This window comes from Hyperoodon ampullatus, assembly GCF_949752795.1.
Source record: "Hyperoodon ampullatus genome assembly, chromosome: 18".
Lineage (NCBI taxonomy): Eukaryota > Metazoa > Chordata > Mammalia > Artiodactyla > Ziphiidae > Hyperoodon > Hyperoodon ampullatus.
This window is the reverse complement of record NC_136931.1, coordinates 61,334,578-61,361,705: the sequence shown is the minus strand read 5'-3', so window position 1 is coordinate 61,361,705 and position 27,128 is coordinate 61,334,578. Positions and strand designations below refer to the sequence as shown.

The window sequence follows — 27,128 nt, the reverse complement described above, 5'->3', positions numbered from 1 at the left end:
TCCGTGTACCACAAAAAAAAAATAATAAAATAAAATAAAAAATATTTTATTCATTCATTCATTCATTCATTATGCGTTACGTCTTCGTTGCGGCCCTCGGGCTTCTCTGGTTGTGGCGCGCGTGGTAGCGTAGTTCTTGTTCTACAGCCGGCCGGGAGAGGGTGTCTCTGTTCCTTCTAGGAGCCTGGGGCCCAGAGGCCTGGAGAGGAACTGGCAAAGGAAATGCAGAGGCTCTAATGAAGGAGGCGAGGCATGGGATGTTCCTAAAGGGGACGATCCAGATTTCCCTGTTGTATTTTTTGCGTCTTGTCATTTAAGATGCTCGGAATATAACAAGTGGACATACTGTATTGTAAATTTTTTAATGTTCGTATTCTGCTGCCTCAACATCCCCACAGACTGGCTGTGAGCACATCCCCACTCCCCACCCCGGGTGACTGGGTACACCAGAGTGATGAGGCTGTGGCCCCAACTCAAGTTCCCCTTCTTGTCCTCCCATGACTTAGTGACATTCCAACCCACCAATGAAATCCCCTCATGACTTTTGCCTGGGTACTCCGCCCTGATCCCCAGTAATGGCACTTACCTAGGGGGCCCCACTCTTCTCCGCTCCGCGGCATGTGGGATACTCCCGGACCGGGGCACGAACCCATGTGCCCTGCATCGGCAGGCGGACTCTCAACCATTGCGCCACCAGGGAAGCCCCAATAAAATATTTTTTTAAAAAAGAACTGCACTACCCAGCAGGCTGTGCTTTGCGGGATGGCTGTGAGGGCCGGACTGATGGCGTCACAGAAAAGGGGGCGTTACTGGCTCTCGTTGTCAGGGGCGGGACTTCCTGCGCCGGAGAAGCGGGCTTTTCTTTGTGGTGAGGCTGGTGTGTCCCCACCCACTACAAGCTCTTCCCGGGACTTAGGGACGGAGCGGGGAGGACAGCCAGGAGGGCCCACCTGTGCCTTTGTACGACCTTGGGGAGGGTCAGCTAAGCCCTCTGGACCCGCCGGTCTCCGGCGCCCTCACGTGGCCCTACGCTCCCCGCGGTGCGATGGCGGCGCTGGTGACCCCGGCGCAGGTGAGTGGACGGTGCGCCAGGCCACGCCCGCTCGGACCCCACCCACGTGGCCGAGGCGCGCTGCTGTGCAGGATGGTGGTGTCCTGTGAGTCCTCACCTTGTCCTCCCCAGGGCATTGTTTGTCGGAGCCTCGGGATAAGGTCGCTGTGCTCCGGGTGAGAATCCAGGTTAGGGGCTTCACGCGGAGGGTCCCATTTCTGTCAGTGAGTGGGACGCTGTGTGGTAGGGAGAGATGTGGTTTCTCGAATCCCCCTGACCCCATACCGCTGGCGTGGAAGGACCCGCAGGAAGGAGCGCTGGCCGCACAGTCCGGAGACCTTTCTGTGTGTTGCGGCCCCGCCCCTTCCCGAGTCTCGGACCTTGAGCAGCCTTCCCTGTTGCCCTTGGTTTCTGTTTTCTCGGGCACAAAACAGGAATATTAAAGTTCCTCCAACTGGGTTTGAGGGAACTAGGAAAAGCACATGGGTGACGTGTATCCCCCCGCGTCTAGCATGGTGCAGGGAGCATCATTTTCGCTCTCTTTCCACGGAGGTGCCTCCTGAGCCTTTGTTGATGTTAGAGGCTCATCCCTGGGGGAATCTGACCCTTGGGCTTCCCAGCTGTGTAACCTCTACAAAGATAAGGGCTGGGGTGGGGAAGAGGCAGGAGTAGCCTGCAGCAGCTTGGGGATTGCAGCCCTGCTAGGACAGAAAAGGTGTCAGGACAGGCAGTGCGCCCAGAAGGCCAAGGAATTTGTGTTTCAGTTTACAGCCAGTGGAACTGGCTTCCCACTGAATCTGTTTTCCTGTTTGAGGTTCCGTTACATATGGTAAGTGGTGATAGTGTGCAGGAGTGTGGTGTCCCTTTGGACAGGAAAACACAAGAGGTCCTGGGTAACTCCATAGCCGTGGCCCTGAGTACCCTCATCATAGTCCTGATCGCTGTCGGGACTTGTCTTATTTGTTAACTTCCCATTCACTTGGCTCCTTCCTCACTTTTTTTTTTTTTTTTTTTTTTTTTTTTTTTGCGGTATGCGGGCCTCTCACTGTTGTGGCCTCTCCCGTTGCGGAGCACAGGCTCCGGACGCGCAGGCTCAGCGGCCATGGCTCACGGGCCTAGCTGCTCCACGGCATGTGGGAACTTCCCGGTCCGACCCGCGTCTCCTGCATTGGTAGGCGGACTCTCAACCACTGCGCCACCAGGGAAGCCCTCCTTCCTCACTTTATATCAGACTCACTCCAGTGTGCTGTCCTGAAGGAGGCTTTTCGTGGTGCCCTGTCGAAAGCAGACTGTAACCTCTTGTCATCTCGCGCTATTTTCTTGACTTTGGAATCTTTGGGTCCCTGTGACATTGTCTTCTTCATTTATTTAGTTGCTTGTTTAGGATCTCTTCCCAGCCCCCGAGCATGAGCACCTGTTGCTGCTCAAGACCTAGAACAACAGCCTGGGCTTATAAAAGGTACTCAACAAATGGTTCAGTGAATGAATGGGTCTCCCCCTCAGGTGTTTGACTCACACTTATAATAAATACAGTCTTTCTCCCAACTATGGCCCACAGGGCTCTCTCTACTTGAACTGCCCCTTGCTTACCCCCAAGCTTTTTTCTCTCCATTTTTCCCTCACTCACCGCACACGGCCAGGCAGTCCTGAACTTGTAAAACTCCTGCCCAGTTTGCAGCTTCAATTTGTACTTATCTTTGTCTGGGGCCCTGCACCCAGATCTCTGCAGGGCTATCTCACCGTTCCTGTGCATCAGTGTCACCTCTTAGGATAGTCTTTTCCTGGCTGTTTTATAATAATTCTGGCTAAGATACCCCTGCCCCCACCTGCCAATCTTCTGGCAACTCTGTTCCTGCTTTTACTAGATGTTCAATTCCCACTTCTGCTCCTTAAATTTGAGGTTGTGGCTGATTTTCTAGAGCTGCCTGGGGCTCAGACCTCTGGCTGTGACACGGAGGTGATGATGGCATTTACCTCATGGGCTGTGGGAGGATTAGTAAGAGTCACAAAATACATTGAACACGTAACTGTGCCAGGCAGTCCAGCATCTGCCATGTAAACATTTTCTCTTTAGTTCTCCAAACTGCCTGGTGAAGTGGGACTGATTGTTGTATTGATGCAGAATCGAGGCTTAGAGAAATGATGGGATGTCCTCCTTGTGGTCGCACTGGCAGGAAGTGTCAAATTCCAGAGTCTTGATTCAAACCCTGGAAGTCTGGATCCCGAGCAAGGGATCTTATTGTGTAAAGGTCTCAACTTGGGGCAGGTTCACTGTGAGGACCAGGGAGGCTTAGATGCTATCACTTTACTGTTACCATTGTTGGAATTATCATCACGATCATTTTCCCAGAGCATTTACCGTCTCTCCCCAGTCCTCATGGAACACCACTGTCTGTGTCACTGTGACACTGTCTGTGTCATCTCCAGTGACTTCCTTCATGGGAGGCTTTTCTCTCAGCCACAATTGCATTATGTCCCAAGGTTGCATCTGCTTCCCCCTTGAGCCCAACACAGAACTTGGCGATCCGGAGGCCTCGGTGATTCAAGCCTGGGTCTCTCTGCATCTTCACCAGCAACAGAGTGACAGGGTTGATCCCATCCAAGTGCACAAGGCCAACACCACTACCTGTGTTTGACTCTCCAGGTGGTGATGACCTTTAAGAATGTGGCTGTGACCAAGAAGAGTGGGGACAGCTTGACCTGGACCAGAGGACCCTGTACCAGGAGGTGATGCTGGAGATCTGTGGGCTCCTGGTCTCACTGGGTAAGTGCTCAGCTCTCACACCTGTGGGGGACCCCACCCGCCTTGTTTCTGGGCTGATCAGGAAGGTCACAGGAGTCACCTTTCCTCCTCCCCACAGGTCCTGCAGTTTTCCGGTCCCTTCTCCTGCCTGGTCTCCCTGTGTCTGTAGCAGTGATTGGTGGGAAAGAAACAATGTCCTTCTGAACACCAGCCCCCATCCCAGTGCCCAGCACCCTTGGGCCTCAGTCTGAGGTCCCTGTTCCAGATTCCACAGGAGGGAAGCTGACTGGCCCAGCCTGGTGACATCAGGTGTCCCCACAGCCCAGTTAGCAGGGCTATTCTCAGAAGAGAGGGTGAGTCAGGCAGACCGCTACATGGCATTTGTCATCAGTGCCACCCAGGGATCTTCCTAAACAGCACAATCTCGGTTCAAAGGTCCCTGGTGTCTACATAATCCTCACATGTTTCCTGTGGCCTGGGCAGATTGCTATGTGGCAATACTTGGAGGACCAGGGAAAGATTCTCCAGGAAGCTGTATAGGCTCTGAATCATCAAACAACAAATAGGACTATTTGTCCCATAGCCTGGATTGATGTGTCCAGGAATCAAGGGGTAGATACGTGAGTGGTACCACTGACAGTTATCCATAGAGAGGCACTAGGGAAAATTTTTGCTTCCTGTCTTCATGAAGCACTGATTGTATACAGGTCTTAGTAGCAAAGGGAAGAGTGCTTTCACTACTGCAGTAGAATGATTCCGTTGTCCTGGAGAGTAACACTTCCAGTCTGCCACTTTGCGCTACACATGCTTCTGAATCAACAGGCAAAGTAAGAGTTACTGTGCTGGCTCTGGTGATTGAATGTGATTATCAGGTGCAAATTGGACTATACTTCCCTCTGCTACTTGCACAAAGGAAGTGTGTGTCTGGAATGCAGAGATCCCTTAAGATGTCTTGTCATGATCTATGGTAAAGTCAATGGAAAACTATCCACAACCTACTTCAGGCAGGACAACTCATGGCCCAGACCCTTCAGGAAAGAATGCTTTGGTCACCCCACCAGGGAATAAAAAATGACCATTCGAGGGCTTCCCTAGCGGCGTAGCGGTTGAGAGTCCGCCTGCCGATGCAGGGGACACGGGTTCGTGCCCCGGTCCGGGAGGATCCCACATGCCGCGGAGCAGCTAGGCCCGTGAGCCATGGCCGCTGAGCCTGCGCGTCCGGAGCCTGTGCTCCGCAGCGGGAGAGGCCACAGCAGTGAGAGGCCCACGTACCGCAAAAAAAAAAAAGAAAGAAAAAAAAATGACCATTCGAGGTGCTGCGGAGGACAAAAGGAACATGGAATGGATTGTGGAAGAGCTACATATTAGCTCATGTGACCATTAACAGAAGTGAGGATAGTAATCAGTAATGTTGTATTTCTAATTTTTGTCATGAATGTGTGTGTACAGCCAATATCTTTTTTGTTTTGGTTTGTTTTTTTTTGCGGTACGCGGGCCTCTCACTGTTGTGGCCTCTTCCATTGCGGAGCACAGGCTTCAGACGTGCAGGCTTAGTGGCCATGGCTCACAGGCCCAGCCGCTCCACGGCATGTGGGATCCTCCCGGACCGGGGCACAAACCCGTGTCCCCTGCATCGGCAGGTGGACTCTCAACCACTGCGCCACCAGGGAAGCCCCAGCCAATATCTTTTTCTTCCTTATTTCACCCCCTTGTCATTTAACAGAAGATGTGTTGACTTCACATCACAGTATTTAAGTATTGTTAAATTTATATCATAGTATTTGGTTATAGGATATCAGGGAGGAGAGTGAATGTTACCCAGGGAATCTGTCTCCTTTCTGAAGAAAGAGTTATTGTATTTTTGGTTGTACACAGGATAGTTGTATCATGACCTTGTTGTCTTTATTTGGAGATAAGGAGTGGTTTAAGTTTGTATGGTGCCAAGTTGACAAGAGGTAGACTTGTGATGATTAATTTTATATATCAACTTGACTCGGCTGTGATACCTGAATATTGTTCAAATACCAGTCTAGATTTCACTGTGAAGCTTTTTTTTAATGGAGTAAATACCTATATTTTTTTTGTAATTTTTAAATTTATAGACCAAACACATGTGCAAAAAGAATGGCCTCAACTTAATGGCATGTTGTCCCTTAAAAAAGTAGAAAAATAAGGGCTTCCCTGGTGGCGCAGTGGTTGAGAGTCCGCCTGCTGATGCAGGGGACAGGGGTTCGTGCCCCGGTCCGGGAAGATCCCAAATGCCGTGGAGCGGCTGGGCCCGTGAGCCATGGCCGCTGAGCCTGCGCGTCCGGAGCCTGTGCTCCGCAACGGGAGAGGCCACAACAGTGAGAGGCCCGCATATCGCAAAAAAAAAAAAAAAAAAAAAAAAGTAGAAAAATAAGACAAAGCCAAATTAAGCAAGACTTTGGTTCAATATTATACTGGAAATTTTAATAAAACTAGACTTCTATTCAGTATTGAGATGGAGGTTATAGTCACAATAATGAGGCAATAAAAAGTAAAATTACTCACATTGTTAAGGAAACATTAAAACTGATCTATGGAGAAAACTCTATGGGATCTCCAAACAAAGCATAACCCAGAATAAACATATACAATGGAATACTACTCAACCATAAAAAAGAATGAAATTTTGCCATTTGCAACAACATGGATGGACTTGGAGGGTATTATGCTAAGTGAAATAAGTCAGACAGAGAAAGACAAATACTGTATAATATCACTTACGTGTGGAATCTTAAAAATACAACAAACTAGTGAATATAACAAAAAAGAAGCTGACTCACAGATACAGAGAACAAACTAGTGGTTACCTGTGAGGAGAGGGAAGTGGGGAGGGGCCATACAAGGGTAGGGGAATCAGAGGTACAAACTGTGATGTACAACGTAAGCTACAAGGATGTATTGTACAACACAGGGAATATAGCCAATATTCTATAACTATAAAATGGAGTACAACCTTTAAAAATTGTGAATCACTATATTGTACTCCTGTAATTTATATAACATTGTACATCAGCTATACGTCAATAAAAAACAAAACATAACATTAACCAAATAAACCCTGCTAGAACGACTGAGTATCTGAAGCTTGAAGAATTCAAGATCCATATAAAAGAAGCCATTCTATTTGCAATAGCAGTAAACAGTTGAGAACTCCAGATCCCCCCTCCCCGCCCCAAATGTCTGTGTTGAAATGTACCAGGGACGTGTTTTCATCATGCACTGTGAGACATGCAGACATGGAAGTTATTACGAAGGAGGACATTTACATGGTTCCCTAGAAACAGGAGGCACGGCATGTCATACTGGGCTGCATATGCTGGGCCTCCACCTTCTGCTCAGGAGGCAGGTCAAAAGAGCATGGCTCACAGCCTTGAAAAATTCTGGCAGACTCTGGGCTTCAGGGGTCATCCCTAGTTGCCACCCAGAAGAGGACCTTCACCCAATCATGAGGCACCTTTATGGCATCGGAGGACTTCCAGTCACCAGAATTGGGATAAATGAATGTCTGTTCTTCATAAATCACCCAGTCTATGGTGTTCTGTTATAGCAGACCTATAAGACTAAGACAGACAGTTTGAAATTTTTCAGCGGGCTCCGTTTTGGAAGGGTGGACCCTAGTTGTCCCATACCTAGCTCTGGTATAGGTACCAGAGCTAGGTACTTATACCAGAACTAGGTATGGTATAGGGCAGAGAGGATTATTGGTTTGGTGTGTAAGTTTGATAAGGTTATGGTTGGGAGTGCGGGCTCCAGATTGGTCGGTTTTTGTATAACAAGCATGCTTATAGGGGAGGGATTTGTTACCTGCCGGAATTAGCTAGCTCTGAGAGGGATAGCCTCGCTAGGAATAAGGCCCCAAAGGCCAGAGTAGGAAAAATACAAAAAAATAAGAAAATATAGTCAATACAATTAAAATTTAGCATACCATCAGATGTAGAAAATACATGCAAGATGGGTAAACAGAATTTTAAAAATTAGAGAAAAAAAAATTAAGACCCAAGTAAAAGGAGAGATATCTCACATTTATGGATTGTAACACTCAATATTTCCTTCTAAATTGATCTATGTGTTAAGTGAAATCCAAGTCGGAATCTCGGTAAGCTCTTTTTTTTTTTTAATAGAAATTGCGAAGTGGAGTCTACAATGAAAATGCAAGTGCAAAGGACCAAGAATAGCCAAACAACCTGGAAACAAGATTAAGTACTAGTGTAAATACAAATAGATAAATGTAAGGGAATAGGAGGTCTAGAAATAAACATACACACAACTGATCAGTTGTTTTTCAGTGAAGGAACAAAAGCAATTTGGTATAGAAAGAATGATTTGTTAGATCAGTGTGCGGTAGCAGTTGGGTATGCAATTGGGTATGCAAAGAGAACTTATAAAAATTAAATAACTATGGATCATAGACATATACAGAAAAACCTAAAACTGCAAGAGTTACAAAATACTGGGTTGGCCAAAAAAGTTGGTTCGGGTTTTTCGGTAGCATCTTACAGGGAAACCTGAACGAACTTTTTGGCCAACCCGATAAAACAGGAACACAGGTTTTGACCTTGTGTGGAAGTCACATGCCCTACGTCCTCTCCAGTATTGCATGTGCTGACACTACACCAGTCACACCTTTTTTCTATCTGCCTCCTCTCATCCAAAGCCCAACCCCACCTCTCCCACCACAACCCAAGAGACTCCCAGCTGACCTCATTTACTCTTGTCTTTTCCATTATGGTTTATTACAAGATATTGAATATAGTTCCCTGTGCTCTACAGTAGGACCTTGTTGTTTATCTGTATATAGTAGTTTGTATCTGTTTATCCTAAGCTCCTAATTTATCCCTCCCTCCACTCCCTTTCCCTTTTGGTAACCTTAAGTTTGTTTTCTGTATCTGTGAGTCTGTTTCTGTTTTTTTTTTTTTTTTTCTTGTAGAATCTTTTATTTCAGTGATTAAAAGAACACACTAAATGGAAACTATGCTGATTTACATTAGGCATGCACCTCTACCTGAAACTGCTGTTAGTTTTTGAGTGGCCTAAATCTTTATAACTTATTTTTTCATTTAGGCACATCTTTAAATTTTTTTGGACCCCAATATACAGGGTAAGTTAACTTCTTCCTTGTGGCAGTTTAGTATGAGAATTATGTTCACTGGCTAGATTCCTTTAACCACAGGGCCCTAGACTCTCAGGCTACCTGTACTAGCTCAAGACTGTACTTTATATAGATATATAAGTGAATCACAGTATAAGGGAGAGAGAGAATCTAGAAAGGTGAAATGTACTTTATGAATATTCCATACATCTGTTTTTCCAGCACTGATAGTCAAACACTAGATAAGGAGGGCTACAGTCAAGTACCAGATTACTCTTCCCCTGCTGCTGCCTTTCTGAGAGACACAAAGATGTATGTCGATCTCTCTAGAAATCTGAAACAAATCCACACAAATAACAGATTATTACCTATGTGGTCCCACTATCAAATTATAGAGCAGTTCCACTATTAAAATTGTAGGGAAGTTAATGGGACTCTGAGAAAAGCTTCATCCCACATACAGTAATATACATCTAGTAGAATTTTTCATTCATCTGTCATTTGTTTTCCCAAATTAGCATTAAAAAACACAACCCCAAACACATTTGACCCTCAAACACCCCCACACACAAAAATTGGTCTTTGTTCATTCTCAGATGACAGGATGTCCCAAGAGTGACAAAGGTGGGAGCCGATCCCCCCATAGCCTTTTCTTCAACCATCCCATCAACTGCTCTTCATTTCTTGAACTACCTTCCTTTTCCAAAGAGGTAATGCTGAGGTCAGTCAGAACGGCTTTTTAGAAGACTGGCTTGGACTTCTGGGTCTGTTACAGTCGATTCAAGTTGAATTGGCTTGTATCAATGAAGCGCCCAATGCAGTTCACAAAACAGGCCTCAGCCGGACTGTCCAACTTTGGCCCAGGCTTGTCTATGCACTTTTCCCAACAAAGTTTCGTCATCTGATGCACCAGCTGCTGAAAGCGCTGCTTCTGAGTCTCTACCTCCATGAAATGCTGCAGCTGCCAGTCAACCGAGCCCAAACCCACTGCGGAGGAAGATGAGGAGGAATCCATCCCAGTGCGGCCACGCGTGCTGAGACGAACTCCGCACCGACTCACCAACCTTCACGTCTGCTTCTGTTTTGTTTTGTTTTTTTAAGATTTTTTAATATTTATTACCATTTATTTTTGGCTGCATTGGGTTTTCGTTGCTGTGTACGGGCTTTCTCTAGTTGTGGTGAACGGGGGCTACTCTTTGTTGAGGTGCGCAGGCTTCTCATTGTGGTGGCTTCTCTTGTTGCGGAGCACGGGCTCTAGGCGCGCAGGCTTCAGTAGCTGTGGTTCGCATGCTCAGTAGCTGTGGTTCGAGGGCTCTAGAGCGCAGGCTCAGTAGTTGTGGCGCATGGGCTTAGTTGCTCCGTGGCATGTGGGATCTTCCCAGACCAGGGCTCGAACCCATGTCCCCTGCATTGGCAGGCGGCTTCTTAACCATGGTGCCACCAGGGAAGCCCCTGTTTCTGTTCTGTAATAAGTTCGTTTGTATCATATTTTAGATTCCACGTATAAGAGATATCATATGGTATTTGTCTTTCTCTTTCTGGCTTACTTTGCTTAGTATGATAACCTCTAGGTCCATCCATGTAGCTGCGAATAGCATTATTTCATTCTTTTTTATGGCTGAGTAGTATTCCATTGTGTGTGTGTGTGTGTGTGTGTGTGTATACACACATCACATCTTTATCCTTCCATCTGTTGGACATTTATGTAGTTTCCATGTCTTGGCTATTGTAAATAGTGCTGCTGTGAACATAGGGGTGCACGTATCTTTTTGAATTAGCGTTTTCTCCAGATGTATGCCCAGGAGTGGGATTGCTGGATCATATGGTAACTCTATTTTTAGTTTTTTAAGGAACCTCCATACTGTTCTCCATAGTGGCTTTACCAGCTTACATACCCACCAACAGCACAGGAGGGTTTTCTTTTCACTACACCCTCTCCAGCATTTATTTGTTGACTTTTTCATGATGGCCATTCTGACCCGTGTGTGGTGATACCACATTATATTTCTGATTTGCATTTCTCTACCAATTAGTGATGTTGAGCATCTTTTTATGTGCCTATTGGCCATCTGTATGTTCTTTGGAGAAAAGTCTATTTAGGTCTCTGTCCATTTTTTTGTTGGGTTATTTGTTTTTTGTTGTTGTTGTTATTGAGTTGTATGAGCTGTTTGTATATTTTGGAAATTAAGCCCTTGTCAATCACATTGTTTGCAAATATTTTTTCCCAGTCCGTAGGTTGTCTTTTCGTTTTGTTCATGGTTTTCTTTGTTGTGCAAGAGCTTATAAGTTTGGTTATGTCCCATTTGTTTATTTTTGCTTTTATTTCTTTTGCCTTGGAAGACTGACCTAAGAAAACATTGCAATGGTTTATGTCAAAGAATGTTTTGCATATGTTCTCTTCTAAAAGTTTTATGGTATCATGTCTCATGTTTAAGTCTTTAAGCCATTTTGAGTTTATTTTTGGGTATGGTATGAGGGAGTGTTCTAACTTCATTGATTTACATGTGGCTGTCCAGCTTTCCCACCACCACTTCCTGAAGAGATTGTCTTTTTTCATTGTATATTCTTGCCTCCTTTGTTGAAAATTAATTGACCATAGGTGTGTGGGTTTATTTCTGGGCTCTCTCTTCTGTTCCGTTGATCCATGTGTCTGTTTTTATGCCAGTACCATGCTGTTTTGATGACTATAACTTTATAGTATTGTCTGTGGTGTGGGAGGGTTATGCTTCCAGCTTTTTTCTTTTTCCTCAGGATTGCTTTGGCAATCCTGGCGCAGTGTTTAAAAATCTGCCTGCCAATGCAGGGGACACGGGTTCAAGCCCGTGTCTTTTATGGGTCCATATAAATTTTAGAATTTTTTGGTTCTAGTTCTGTGAAAAATGTCATGGGTAATTTGATAGAGATTTCATTGAATCTGTAGATCGCTTTGGGTAGTATGGCCATTTTAGCACTATTAATTCTTCTAACCCAAGAGCATGGGATAGCTTTCCATTTCTTTGAATCATCTTCAGTTTCTTTTATCAGTGTTTTATAGCTCTCAGCATATAAGTCTTTCACCTCCTTGATCAGGTTCATTTCTAAGTATTTTAATTTTTTTTTAACCCCACATTTTTTAATTTATTTATTTTTGGCTGTGTTGGGTCTTCGTTTCTGTGTGAGGGCTTTCTCTAGTGGTAAGCGGGGGCCACTCTTCATCGCTGTGCGTGGGCCTCTCACTATCGCAGCCTCTCTTGTTGTGGAGCACAGGCTCCACACGCGCAGGCTCAGTAGTTGTGGCTCACGGGCCTAGTTGCTCCGCGGCATGTGGGATCTTCCCAGACCAGGGCTCAAACCCATGTCCCCTGTATTAGCAGGCCGATTCTCAACCACTGCACCACCAGGGAAGCCCAAAGTATTTTAATTTTTTTAATGTAATTTTAAAAGAGATTGTTTTCTTACTTTCCCTTTCTGATATTTCATTGTTAGTGTAAAGAAGTGCAGCTGATTTCTGTGTGTTAATCTTGTATCCTGCTACCTTGCTGAATTCATTTATCAGTTCTAGTAGTTTTTGTGTGGAGTCTTTAGGGTTTTCAATATATAGTATCATGTCATCTGCATATAATGAGAATTTTACATCTTTCCTTTCAATTTGGATACTTTTTATTTCTTTTTCTTGTTTGATTGCTCTGGCTAGGACTTCCAATACTATGTTGAATAGAAGTGGTGAGGGTGGGCATCCTTGTCTTGTTTCAGATTTTAGAAGGAAGGCTTTCACCTTTTCACCATTGAGTATTATGTTGGCTGTGGGTTTGTCATAAGCAGCTTTTTTTTTTGGCTGCGTTGGGTCTTTGTTGCTGCCCGCGGGCTTTCTCTAGTTGCAGTGAGTGGGGGGTACTCTTTGTTGCAGTGTGTGGGCTTTTCATTGTGGTGGCTTCTCTTGTTGCAGAGCATGGGCTCTAGGCACATGGGCTTCAGTAGTTGTGGCACGTGGGCTCAGTAGTTCTGGCTTGCAGGCTCTAGAGCACAGGCTCAGTAGTTGTGGCATACAGGCTTACTTGCTCCGCGGCATGTGGGACCTTCCTGGACCAGGGCTTGAACCTGTGTCCCCTGCATTGGCAGGCAGATTTTTAAACACTGCACCACCAGGGAAGTCTCATAAATAGCTTTTATTATGTTGAGATATGTTCCCTTTATACCCACTTTGGTGAGAGTTTTTATCATGAATGGATGTTGAATTTTATCAAATGCTTTTTCTGCATCTATTGAGATGTTCACGTGGTTTTTGTCTTTTTTTTTGTTGATGTGGTATATTACATTGATTGATTTACATATGTTGAACCATCCTTGTGACCCTGGGATGAATCCAACTTGATCCTGCTGTATGAACTTTTTTATGTGTTGTTGGATTTGGTTTGCTAATATTTTGTGCAGAATTTTTGCATCTATATTCATCAACGATATTGGCCTGTAATTTTCTTTTTTGGTGGTGTTTTTGTCAGGTTTTTTTGTATCAGGGTGGTGGTGGCTTCATAGAATGACTTTGGGAGTGTTCCGTCCTCTTCAGTCTTTTGGAAGACTTTGAGATGGATTGGTGTAAGTTCTTCTTTGTATGTTTGGTAGAAATTGACCTTATTTACTCTTTAGCTAATCTGTCATCCAGTCTGACACTCTTTAGGCTTCACCAGGAGTTATCACAAAACTCTGAGCCTGTAAAGAGGAAAACAGCACCAGGTCTTATCTCAGTGTCATTTGATTCCATTTACTGCTTTGCCTCTCAGTAAATCTCTTATTCACCTCCTTGGAATTTCGTGTCACTCCTGGATCTTCATCTGAGGCCAGCTCCCACACCACACACACACACGCACATGCACACACACACACGCACACACTCTCTCTCTCTCTCTCTCTCTCTCTCTCTCTCTCTCTCTCTCTCTCTCTCTCTCTCTCATGGTCACTGTACTTCCTAACCTGTCTTAGTGATGATGACAGCCACCACCCCTGTCCAGGGGTCCAGGCAAGTGAGCCAGGCCATGCAGAATACCCTCCCTTCAGCCGTAATGGCATTGCCACATAACCTATGGGGTGTTCCTCTTAAGTCTGACATAGTCCACGTGCCAATCTCCTGCTTATGGGTATCTTTACATGAACCCTCTCCTTCCAGGTGTATATTTCACATGCCCACTTAATACCTCCACTTAGAGGTGCCTGCAATACCTCAGACTCAGCATGGTGACACCTAACTCCTGATAGTACTGCTGTTAATTACTCCTGCTATTGACTTTGCATCTTTCGCCTAAAGCCAAACTTCTTGGATTTATGTGAGACTTCTCTCACCCTTATAGCAGTGATCATTCCTACTAAAAAACTCAACCTAATACTACAAGCAACTTCTTAGAAAATATTTGGACATAAAGGTAAAAGTCTTTAGGGACTTCCCTGGTAGTCCAGTGGCTAAGACTCCGTGCTCCCAATGCAGGAGGCCCGGGTACGATCCCTGGTCAGCAACTAAGAGTTAGCATGCCGCAGCTAAAGATCCCACACTCAGCAGCTAAAGATCCTGCACGCTGTAATGAAGATCCCGTGTGCCGCAACTAAGAGGTGACACAGCCAAGTAAAATATAAGTAAGTAAGTAAATAAATAAATAAATAAATAAATATTTAACAAACAAAAAGGTAAAAGTCGTTACCTCATGCTGGGAATGAAGCTATAATAAAAATTTTATGGCTATAATACTAAAATGATTATGGTGCCCTCCCAAATAATTCAAAATAAAAACAATATTCCGTTGGAAAATAAATTTTTTTTTCATTTTAATTTTTATTTTCCTAATTTTTTTTTATTAGTTTCTGCTTTATAACAAAGTGAATCAGTCATACATATACATCTGTTCCCATATCCCTTCCCTCTTGCGTCTCCCTCCCTCCCACCCTCCCTATCCCACCCCTCCAGGCGGTCACAAAGCACCGAGCTGATCTCCCTGTGCTCTGCGGCTGCTTCCCACTATCTATCTACCTTACGTTTGGTAGTGTATATATGTCCATGCCTCTCTTTCACTTTGTCACAGCTTACCCTTCCCCCTTCCCATATCCTCAAGTCCATTCTCAAGTAGGTCTGTGTCTTTATTCCCGTTTTACCCCTAGGTTCTTCATGACATTTTTTTTTTTAATTCCATATATATGTGTTAGCATACGGTATTTGTCTTTCTCTTTCTGACTTACTTCACTCTGTATGACAGACTCTAGGTCTATCCACCTCATTACAAATAGCTCAGTTTGGAAAATAAATTTTTAATTAATGCAAAAATGTAATTTCCACGAGGGAGAGAAAGATTGCTGTTTATCCAGTGATAGGGGCCGTGCCTGGCAATAGCAAGCACTCCATAAATAAAATGATGGGTACAGATTTCCTGATTTTTTTTTTTTTTTAGCCACGCCACATGGCTTGTGGGATCTTAGTTCCCCCAACAGGGATCAAGCCCGTGCCCCCTGCAGTGGAAGTGGGGAGTCTTAACCCCTGGACCACCAGGGAAGTCCCTTCCTGATTCTTTCTTGAAGGCCCCATTCCCCTGTCCCTGCTTCCACCCCCGCAAATGCTTGCCTGGCTTTGTGGGCAATCCAGCCATGGTTGGCCGGAGCCAGGTCAGTATTTGTTCATTGGATTGCACAGAACTGACGAGGGGGAGTACCCCATACCACAAGATCACCTGAGGTGGGGATGCAGTGCCTACGTCAGCCCCATCTGGGCTGGAGCTGATCTCCATGGTTACAAAGAGAGCACAACATGTGTTCCTGTCCGTTTTAGTATTGTGGCCACAACATTTTTATTATAGCTTCATTCCCAACGCTTTTGAACAAAAAAAATTTGTTGGACTTTTACCTTTATGTCCAAATATTTTTTAAGAAGTTGCTTGTAGTATTAGGTTTGTGGGAAAGAGAAGATCTGGGGTGTAACCTACCCGAGACCAAATTTCTCATTGTGCTGATCACTGTTTCTGAATGCTTCTCCCCTTGTGTCCAGACATTTAAAATGAATAAGTTAGAGGGCAGTGGCGGTACAGTTATGTGCATTGATGTCTGGGCCATGGCTGTCTTTCTCACAGGGCTAAATTACAAGGGTAAGTTTGATCATTCATCATGAATCACTGCGGGGGGGGGTGTTCATTATACACAGAGGCTGCACCCACTGAAAACAGCCTAAACATGTTGCTATTTTCTCTTTCCCAAATTTGCCACTTCATACCCACAAATAAAAGACTCAGCCTGTTAGCCTTTACAAAGATTTAAAGAACATTATATAATTTCTAAGTACCCATAAAATATAATAATATATATTCACCTTGCTTGGATGAGGGCATTCATTCATTCATTCATTCAGTAGATATTTATTGAACACCTAGTATGGGCCAGGCATTGTGCTAGGTGCTCCGTGAATATTGATACATGAAAAAGAGACCAGAAGTGTATAGATCTTCAACAAGTGTAAGAAGGGTTTCCCCAGAGTCCTTGAAGGATTTGACTTTGCTATACATGTCTTCCTGACTTCTGTCTTCTGCTCTGAGCACAACCCTTCACCACTCGACCCACTTCCACAAAAAAACGACTACTTCTGCATGTTGTCAATGGGTTGTGCATGGCAATGGGCAGTATTTATGTAGGCAGCACAGACAGTAGCTTTTCACTTAATGTAGCAATAACACAATATTAATCAATGGGCACTGCCTTCCATAGCGATTGAACAGATGCTTGACGTGGGTCAGGTCTCTTAATCCAAAAGCCACAGAGAGAGTGCAAAATGGGAAAAGTCTGCATCTGAGAAGGAACACTGCTAAGGAAAAATGAATTTGTTTTCAATTTGGTTTAAATCAGGTGTGGGATTCTACCCTCCTTTTGGATCCCCAAATAGGAGAATCTCAGCACATAGATAATCACAAACTGTGTGAGTGTTGAAATCCCTGCCCTGCTGAAAGGCAGCGCCAGGCTCACAGAGGTACACATCTGTCTCAAAGTCACCCTGCCCTTTGCAAATGGCAAAGATAACTTCACATGTTCTGATTTCCCCTTATTTCAAGGCTACATCATGTGAACTCCATTTAAAACAATGTGATTTTGCACTCCTGTAATGGATACCATGAGCACATTGAGATGTGAGAGTATGGGACAGGGTGGGGGCACCTTTCTACCAGTGTGCAGAAACTAGGGAACAGTTCTGAGGCTCAGGATAGGAGAAATAGGTACATGGCCCCAGTGGCTTAAACCTCAGTCCTTGAAGGATGTGCCCCCACCATCATTCATAGAAGTCCTAGCCACAGCAGCTAGGCAAGAAAAATAAAAGGCATCCAAGTTGCAAAGTGAGGAAACATTGGAATCATAATGGAGTAATTATAGTTCAGGTGTACAAAATGGATTGGGAATACTATTGAGGTTCTGGTCTCAGACACATCCCTGTACCACTGAGAACTTGAACTTTTTGTGAAGTACCAAACCCCAGGACACCTACAGCTATATTTAGAACAACATCTGCCGGGTGTAACCTTATGGTCTCAAGGTTCCCCTTTGTCAGTGCAAGAATTTCAGACCCCAACCAATGCTTGTTTAGCAAGCACCCTTCTTGCCATCTCTAAATAATTCCTTACAAACAACATATGTAACTAACTGTGCTCTTGCAGTTTTTTGCCTGTATAAGCTTCCTCCATTTTGTAATCCAGAGGAACATAGTTCAGGTGCTTCTTGAACCTGTGTCTCCCAGGCTGTAGTCTAATAAACCACAAATAAACGCCTCTTTATTTCAATAAGGTCTCCATTTCTGAAATTTAGGTTAACATTGCTTGGTGTAGTTGGTATTACCCAGTGTGACCTCCAGCACTTCTTCAGACTTGGTGTTGGCATTCAGTACCTACATGGACCCATTGCGTTTAGCCATCTTTTCACTCACATAAAGACTGCAGAGAGTCCTCCTGAACCCAAAACTCTCATTTGGTCAAGGTTTAGATCATAAATAAAACTGGGTGTCTCTCAGTGTTGACTTTAGTCCTCCCTTTTGGGAGTGGAGTTTTTATGTTTCTTTGTTTTATTTTGTTTTATTTTAATCTGTGCCACTTGGTAGGAGATTCGGGTTTCAGGTTTCTTTTGATTTTGATGAGTACTCAGAATAATGCCAAGTTCTCATTCAAAACAAAACAAAACCCTGTCAGCTTTTTGTTTAACACCTATGGGCCCTCATCCTGTAACAACCTATCTAAATGGGTCCATTTAACCTGGTATGATTTAAAATTGCCCTGGCCAAAATGGGGAGCTTTTGAAATTCCCAAATTTGTCAATCTTCATGCATGCCTAGAAAAAAATACCAGAAACAAAAATTAATGGAAAGCATATTTTTAAAAATTTATTATTTATAGCTGCATTTGGTCTTCATTGCTGCGCACAGGCTTTCTCTAGTTGTGATGAGTGGGGGCTACTCTTCGTTGCGGTGCACGGGCTTCTCATTGCGGTGGCTTCTCGTTGCAGAGCGTGGGCTTCAGTAGTTGCAGCACGCTGGCTCAGTAGTTGTGGCGCATGGGCTTACTTGCTCCGTGGCATGTGGGGTCTTCCCGGACCAGGGATCAAACCCATGTCCCCTGCATTGGCAGGCAGATTCTTAAGCACTGTGCCACGAGGGAGGTCCCGGAAAGCATGTTTTAATTGATATTTAGAGGCCTCTAAACATAATGCTGGGCTTCCCTGGTGGCGCAGTGGTTGAGAGTCCGCCTGCCGATGCAGGGGACACGGGTTCGTGCCCCAGTCTGGGAAGATCCCACATGCCGCGGAGCGGCTGGGCCCGTGAGCCATGGCCGCTGGGCCTGTGCGTCCGGAGCCTGTGCTCCGCAACGGGAGAGGCCACAACAGTGAGAGGCCCACATAACGCAAAAAAAAAAAAAAAAAAAAAAAAAAAAAAAAAAAAAAAATAAACATAATGCTGAGGAAATTGCTTCCCTTCAAGCTGTGATTAAAAATTGACTCAGACTGTTTCTAAACTTAAGAAATCATGAAATTCTTTACCCCACTCCTATTCCCCTCCCAATTCTGCACCTTCTCCTCCATTCCTTTACCCACCTCTTTCCAAACTCCCTTTTTATTTAACTTACCCCCTCTCTTTCTCCACCAGATACCCTCCTCCTCCTCCTCCATCAGTTAACACCCCTGAGACTAAACCCCACTCAACCCCCTTGTCCTGGCAGCCCCTATTAAAACGAAGTCCACCTGAACCCTTTATTGTCTTTGTCCCATGGAGTAAACGTGAACTTAGGGCTATAGCTAAAGAATTCTGTGATCCTTTTTGGACCTCATTTCCTTTGCCAAACAATTTAATCTTGTTATACAAACCTATGAACCAAGCTATTCTGATCCTTATCAACGTATACACATGCTGGTAGTGGAAGGCAGAGCAAAAGAATGGCTTAATAAGGTGGATTGGAAAAAAACTATAGAAGACTTCCAAAAGAAAACAACTGAATATCAAGATAGGGCCAAAGGCTTAGCCAAAACCGTTTACTGGATATTCCAGAAGTTTCCCCAAATATTACTGATTGAAACATATCCAACTGTGTACTCAAAACCTAAGGAGCCTGAATTCTTTGAAAGATTTCAAAAAACTTTCAAACAGTATTCAGGGATGGAAGATGTTAATACCAACTCATGAACGGTTTAGATTAAGAATTTGCCACTTTAGTTAAAAGGCATCAGTGAAATTGGGCAGCCATGGTTGCCCATGATTTATGCAGTTTGGCACAGCAGCTGTCCAAGACCATACAAAAATAGCCAAGAAGAAGGCTACTCAAATAATGAGTTTACAGCTTCAGCAATTGACTGGCCAAAAAAGGCCAACACGCCTCCAATCTTACAATGAAAGACCCTCCAACACAGAAGACCTTCAAAGGTACCTTTGCTATTGCAAAAAAAAAAGCCTGGGAATTTTAAAAGAGCTTGCTATAAATTCAGAAAGTCACTCAGAGAGAAAACAAAATCCTGCTAGCCCTTCTCCAAACAAAGGTCCTATGCAACTTCCTTTCTGTCTCGCCTAGGGCTGCTCCAAGGAAATACCTGGGGTTTCTCCCTTTCTTCTCACTAACATTCTGGAGAAATTGAATTCACCATTGTTTGAGAGCAGACAGAGCTTTAATTCATACGGGGTACCACTCTTTCTGTTCTGAATCCCACCACTTGGAAACATTCTCTTCTGTGGAGTACTAAAACAATTTCAACGGTGGGAGTTTCTAAGCACCCTATGACTGTTTTTAAATCTCAACCCACTCCATTCCAACTTGGCCCTGTCACAGAGACACATTCCTTTCTCCTTCTTCCTTCCACTCCTGTACACATCCTCAGAAGAGACTTCTTAGAGGCCCATAATGCACATGTTTCCATCTCACAAAAGGGGGAAATGTTTTAAATCTGGAAGAACATTCCAATCAACAAGGCCCTAATGACACAAATTTAGGCCCTGCATGTGAAGCTGCCATCATTTTTCTCACATCAGTCATAACCCCAAGAAAGGATGAACTTGTACAAACACTACAGTCCCAAATCTCTATGGATAGAGGGAAAATTCATTCAGCAACCCCAATCAAAATAGATGTAGACTCATCTTAACCCCTCCCCAACATCAAGTAATATCTCCTCAAACAGGAACCTATAAAAGGAATTCAACATATCATAAAAGACTATATTAAACAAGGTCTAGTGATTCCTTGCACCAGTCCTTGCAATACCCCCTTCCTCCCAGTTAGAAAACCTAATGGAAGAGGCATTTTGTTCAGTATTAAAGAGCCATCAATAATATAGTCATTATCCCGCCATCCAGTAGTCCTTAATTCCCATATCCCTTTATTTGCAGTTCCCACAGACAGCAAGGTTTTCACATGGCTGATTTATGTGGTGCTTTCTTTGTTATGCCAGTGGATCCAGACAGCCAATCCTTGTTTGCCTTTACTTGGAATGATCATCAGTACACTTGGACAGTATTGCCCCAGGGATATATGGAGAGTCCTATTTACTTTTCTCAGACCTTAAAATCATACCTTGCAGATGTTACTTTCCCAAATGACTTCACTTTACTCCAATATGTGGATAACTAACTTCTTTGCTCTTCAGGCATGCAGGCTTCTCAAAAAGACAGCCTCTAACTACTTGAGCCTGCATTATAGCAAAAGATCAAACTGTTAATATTTATACTGATAGCCAGTATGCTTTTTTTTAAAAAACAAGAGGCATCAGCCACCATGTTCCCCTTTTTTTTAATTTTTATTTATTTATTTATGTCTGCGTTGGGTCTTCGTTGCTGCGCGGGGGCTTTTTCTCTAGTTGTGGCAAGTGGGGGCTACTCTTCATTGCGGTGCGCGGGCTTCTCATTGCGGTGGCTTCTCTTCTTGTGGAGCATGGGCTCTAGGCGCACAGGCTTCAGTAGTTGTGGCACACAGGCTCAGTAGTTGTGGCTCATGGGCTCTAGAGCACAGGCTCAGTAATTGTAGTGCACAGGCTTAGTTGCTCCACGGCATGTGGGATCTTCCTGGACAAGGGCTCGAACCCACGTCCCCTGCATTGGCAGGCGGATTCTTAACAACTGTGCCACCAGGGAAGTCCCAGTCAATATGCTTTTGATGTTACCCATGATTTCGGTATTATATGGAAGCAAAGGGTTTTGTTTGTTTGTTTTAACTTTCACAGGACAAACTATTAAGAATAGCCAATATGTATTGGACCGTCTGGAAGCTATTAAAATACTAAAACTTCTGGCCATTATAAATATCTCAGGTTATTCAAGGCTTGGTTCAAAGGAAAGGAAATAATTTAGCCGATACTGTAGCAATGACTGCTGCTCTCTGACCCACTTCAAAAAAGCTTTAATTATTACCTAACCTTATGTTAGCTTACGAGATTTACTGGCAGAAACCTAAAACAATGTTTCTCCAGAGGAACAAGACAAATCTTATGCCAGGGATGTAAATTTTGGGAAGATCATAATTTATGGTACAGGTCTAATAATACTCCAGTTTTGACTCATAGCCTCCAGGAATATATTATTGAACATACATGGTGGCCCAGATAAAATGATACGTGCAAAACAATGCTACTGAAAACCATCCCACAAAATATTCATATTTTGAATATTCACTTCAAATATACTTCATCCCACTGAAGTATATTTGAAGTGTAACCTTTGTCCAAAACGTAATCCAGGTAAACCCATCCATTTCTCTAAAGATTGTTTTCCTTTGCCTTCAGGACCCTTTGAGGTATGGTTAATGGAATTTATCCAACTGCCACCATCTCAGGCATATAAATATGTAGTTGTACTAGTATGCATGTTTTCTCACTGGATTGAAACATTTCCATGTTGCAGGACTATAGCACTTTTGGTAGGCAAAATTCTTTTGGAAAAAATAATTTCTACATGGAGTATTTCATCTGAGCTTCATAGTAATCGAGAAACTCATTTTACAGGGCAAATTATTCAGTCAATCTGTAAAACTTGGCCTTTTATTCCCCCCCCCCCCCAGTATTTCCACTGCCTCTATCATTCACAGTCCTCCGGGCTAGTGGAACTAACATATAGAACCATTAAGGCTCAATTGGCTAACAAGACATGGAAACAACCTAAATGTCCATTGACAGAAGAATAGATAAAAAAGATGTACATATATACAATGGAATACTAGTTGGCCATAAAAAAGAATGAAATAATGCCATTTGCAGCAACATGGATGGAACTGGAGATTATCATACTAAGAGAAGTAAGTCAGAAAGAGAAAGACAAATACCATATGATATCACTTTTATGTGGAATCTAAAATACGACACAAATGAACTTATGTATAAAAACAGAAACAGACTCACAGACATAGAGAACAGACTTGTGGTTGTCAAGAGGGAGAAGGGGTTAGGGAGGGATGGATTCGGGATTTGGATTAGCAGATGCAAACTATTATACAATATATATTGAATAGAATGGATATACAACAAGGTCCTACTGTGTAGCACAGGGAACTACATCCTGTGATAAACCATAATGGAAAACAATGTGAAAAAGAATATATATATATGTATAACTGAATCACTTTGCTGTTCAGCAGAAATTAACACAACATTGTAAATAAGTATATTTCAATAATAATAATTTTAAAAAGACTTAATTGGCTAAACTAGTTGAATCTTTTAATCTACCATGGCCGCAAGCCCTGCCCCTAGTATTGCTCAGCCTAAGGTCTACCCTCTTTGGTAAGCAGTGACTTTCTTCCTTTGAAATAATTACGGGAAGAACAATGAGAATATATAATGCACTACATGAGCCCAATGTGGTTAAAGGAGACCTCTTAACATATTGCCAAGAATTAACTAAAAACATTAAAGCTTCATGCTTACTAGTACTAGAATCTTCTAAAAGTGAGTAACCTTTAAGAAAAAAAAAGTGAGTTCCCAGGAGACAAAGACATTAAAGAAAACAATTTACAACCAAGTGACTATATTTATTGGAAAAGACACCTCCCTGGAGATGCTTTGCAACCTCAATGGAAAGAGGTTGTTAATCAGGTATTAACAGGTTGTTCACTAAGCCATGTGCAGCAAAACCTTTGGTGTTCAATCATGGAGTCACGTTTCTCATTTTTAAAAGGCTACCAATCCTGAATGGACCTCCCAACCCATTGATGACCTTCGTCAGAACAAGAAAAACTTCCCTGGGTCAGAAGCAGATGACATCTGAGTAGACAGCTCATCGCAAGAGTCGAGACCAGGCCTGTAACCCCAACTTTGTTGATAGTTTCAGACTGTTTTTCTTTTTGTTAACTGAGGTACCTATACACTTGACTTTGTCACTGTGAGGGTCAATAAGCCTTTTTACCCCTTCCTCATGTTTTCTTTAATCCTGGTAATACTAATATTGGAATTATTCATCTGTCATAAAATCTTTACCTTGAGGAATGACAAATTGAAATTGTAATGGTGTAATCATACTCAGGCATACAAAATGGAGCTGAGCAGCCATTGAGGATCAGATCTCAGACTCATCCCTGCATCACTGAGAATTTGAACTTTCTTTGAACCGTACCAAACCCAAGGACACCATCAGCCATATTTAGAACACCCAGCAGCTGCACCCTTTTGGTCTAAAGTTTCCCCTTGTAACTCTGCAACCATTTTGGACCCCAAGCAATCCTTGCTTAACAAGCACCCTTATTTCTTGCTTGCTCCAATTATAATTCCTGACAGACAACTATGTAACTCACTATGGCCTTGCAGTTTTTGCCTTCCATTTTAACCTTTCTCCATTTTGTAGTATAGTAGAATACAATTCACATGCTCCTTGACTCTGTGTGTCCTGGACTAAATATTTTTTTGGGGCAGGGGGCGGCTTGTGGGATCTTGGTTCCCTGACCAAGGATTGAACCCACGCCCTTGGCAGTGAAAGAGCAGAGTCCTAAACACTGGACTGCCAGAGAATTCCCTCCTGGACTACATTCTTAATAAACCCCAAATAAATGCCTTTTTATTTCAATCAGGTCTGTTTCTGAAATTTCGGTTTACAGAAGGAAGAAGTAAAACTCACTATTTGCAGATGGCATGACACTGTATATATAGAAACCCCAAAAACTCCACCAAAGAACTGTTAGAGTGGGCCTCCCTGGTGGCGCAGTGGTTGAGAGTCCGCCTGCCGATGCAGGGGATACGGGTTCGTGCCCCGGTCTGGGAGGATCCCATATGCCGCGGAGCGGCTGGGCCCGTGAGCCATGGCTGCTGAGCCTGCGCATCCGGAGCCTGTGCTCCGCAACGGGAGAGGCCACAACAGTGAGAGGCCCGCATACCACAAAAAAAAAAAAAAAAAAAAAAAAAAAAAAAAAAAAAAAGAACTGTTAGAGCTAAGTGAATTGACTAAAATTGCAGAATACAAAATTAGTACACAGAAATCCGTTGTATTTCTGTGCACTAATAATGAACTGTCATAGAAATGAAGAAAATAATCCCATTTACAGTTGCATGAAAAAGAATAAACTATCTAGTAATAAATTTAACCAAGGAGGTGAAAGACTTGTAGTGTAAAAACTATAAGACACTGAGGAAATAAATTGAAGATGACACAAATGGGAAGATATACCATGCTCATGGATTGGAATAATATCATGAAAATATACATACTACCCAAAGCAATCTACAGACTCAGTGCAATTCCTATCAAAATACCAATGACATTTTTCACCAGAACTAGAACAAATATTTCTAAAATTTGTATGGAACTACAGAAGACCCCAAATAGCCAAATAGCAGTCTTGAGACAGAAGAGCAAAGCTGGAGGTATCATGCGCCCAGACTTGAAACCATACTACAAAGCTATCATAATTAAAACAGTATGGTCCTGTCACAAAACCAGACACATAGATCAATGGAACAGAGTAAAAAGTCCAGAAGTAAACCCACAGTCATATGGTCAATTTATCTTGACAAAGGAGGCAAGAGTGTGCAATTAGGAAAGGACAGTTGCCTCAATAAATGGTGTTGGGAAAACTAGGTAGCTACACGTGAAAGAATAAAACTAGGGGGCTTCCCTGGTGGTACACTGGTTAAGAATCTGCCTGCCAATGCAGGGGACACAGGTTCGAGCCCTGGTCCAGGAAGATCCCACATGCCACGGAGCAACTAAGCCCGTGTGCCACAACTACAGAGTCTACGCTCTAGAGCCTGCGAGCCACAACTACTGAGCCCGCATGCCACAACTACTGAAGCCCGTGTGCCTAGAGCCTGTGCTCTGCAACAAGAGAAGTCACCACAGTGAGAAGCCTGCGCACCGCAACGAAGAGTAGCCCCCACTTGACGCAACTAAAGAAAGCCCACATGCAGCAATGAAGACCCAACACAGCCAAAAATAAATAAATAAATAAAATTATTTATTAAAAAAAAAAAGAATAAAACTAGACCACTTACACCATATACAAAAATAAACTCAAAATGGATTAAGGACTTAAATTTTTTTTTTTTTTTTTTGTGGCATGCAGGCCTCTCACTGTTGTGGCCTCTCCCATTGCGGAGCACAGGCTCCGGACGCGCAGGCTCAGTGGCCATGGCTCACGGGCCCAGCCGCTCCGTGGCATGCGGGATCCTCCCAGACTGGGGCACGAACCTGTGTCCCCTGCATCGGCAGGCAGACTCTCAACCACTGCACCACCAAGGAAGCCCCAAGGACTTAAATTTAAGATCCCAAAACCAAAAACTCTTTAGAAGAAAACATAGGCAGTAACCTCTTTGACATCAGTCTTAGCAATATTCTTTTGGATGTGTCTCCTCAGGCAATGGCAACAGAAGCAAAAATAAATAAGTGGGATCACATTAAACTAAATAGCTTTTGCATAGCAAAGGAAACCACCAACAAAATGAAAAGGCAGCCTACTGAATGGGGGAAGATATTTGCAAATGATATATCCAATAAGGGGTTGATAATCCAAAATATATACAGAACTCATACAACTCTATATTTAAAAAAAATTTTTTTTAATGGGCTAAGGAGCAGAATAGACATTTTGCAGAAGAAGACATACAGATGGCCAGCAGGCACATGAAAATGTGCTCAACTTCATTACATGACAAAAATGCAAATCAAAACCACAATGAGATACCACTTCATGCATGTTAGAATGGCTTATCAAAAAGAAACAACAGGACTTCCTAGTGGCGCAGTGGTTAAGAATCTGCCTGCCAATTCAGGGGACATGGGTTCAAGCCCTGGTCCGGGAAGATCCTACATGCCGCGGAGCAACTAAGCCCATGCACCACAACTACTGAGCCTGTGCTCTAGAGCCTGTGAGCCACAACTGCTGAAGCCCATGTGCCTAGAGCCCGCGCTCCACAACAAGAGAAGCCACTGCAATGAGAAGCCCACACACGGCAACAAAGTAGCCCCCGCTCACCACAACTAGAGAAAGCCCGCATGCAGCAATAAACGCAGCCAAAAATAAATAAAATAAATTTTTTAAAAAGGAAACAAGTGTTGACCAGAATGTGGAGAAAAGGGAACCCTCAAACACTGTAAGTTGGCCCAGCCACTGTGGGAAACAGTATGGTGGTTCCTCAAAAATCTAAAAATAGAACTATCAATGGTTGAACAATTACACTTCAGGGTATTTGAAGAAAACAAAAACACTAATTTTAAAAGACATATGTACCCCTATGTTCATTGCAGCATTGTTTACAATAGCCAAAATATGGACGGAACCTAAGTT

The 27,128-nt window shown here is 43.5% G+C and overlaps 1 protein-coding gene and 1 long non-coding RNA gene across 2 annotated transcripts; one reads left to right on the top strand and one right to left on the bottom strand.

Moving 5' to 3' along the window:
* The first annotated feature begins 986 nt into the window (after positions 1-986).
* LOC307066411 lies at positions 987-23,783 on the top strand. Its single transcript, XR_013811374.1, has 3 exons — positions 987-1,072; positions 3,696-3,815; positions 23,534-23,783. It is a non-coding gene; the product is annotated as an uncharacterized lncRNA (long non-coding RNA).
* On the bottom strand, positions 9,680-9,925 carry LOC307066524 (mitochondrial import inner membrane translocase subunit Tim8 A-like; the record flags this gene model as incomplete). Its single annotated transcript, XM_079723703.1, has 1 exon — positions 9,680-9,925. The coding sequence occupies one exon, from the start codon at positions 9,923-9,925 to the stop codon at positions 9,680-9,682; it is 246 nt and encodes an 81-aa protein (XP_079579829.1).
* Positions 23,784-27,128: the final 3,345 nt, after the last annotated feature.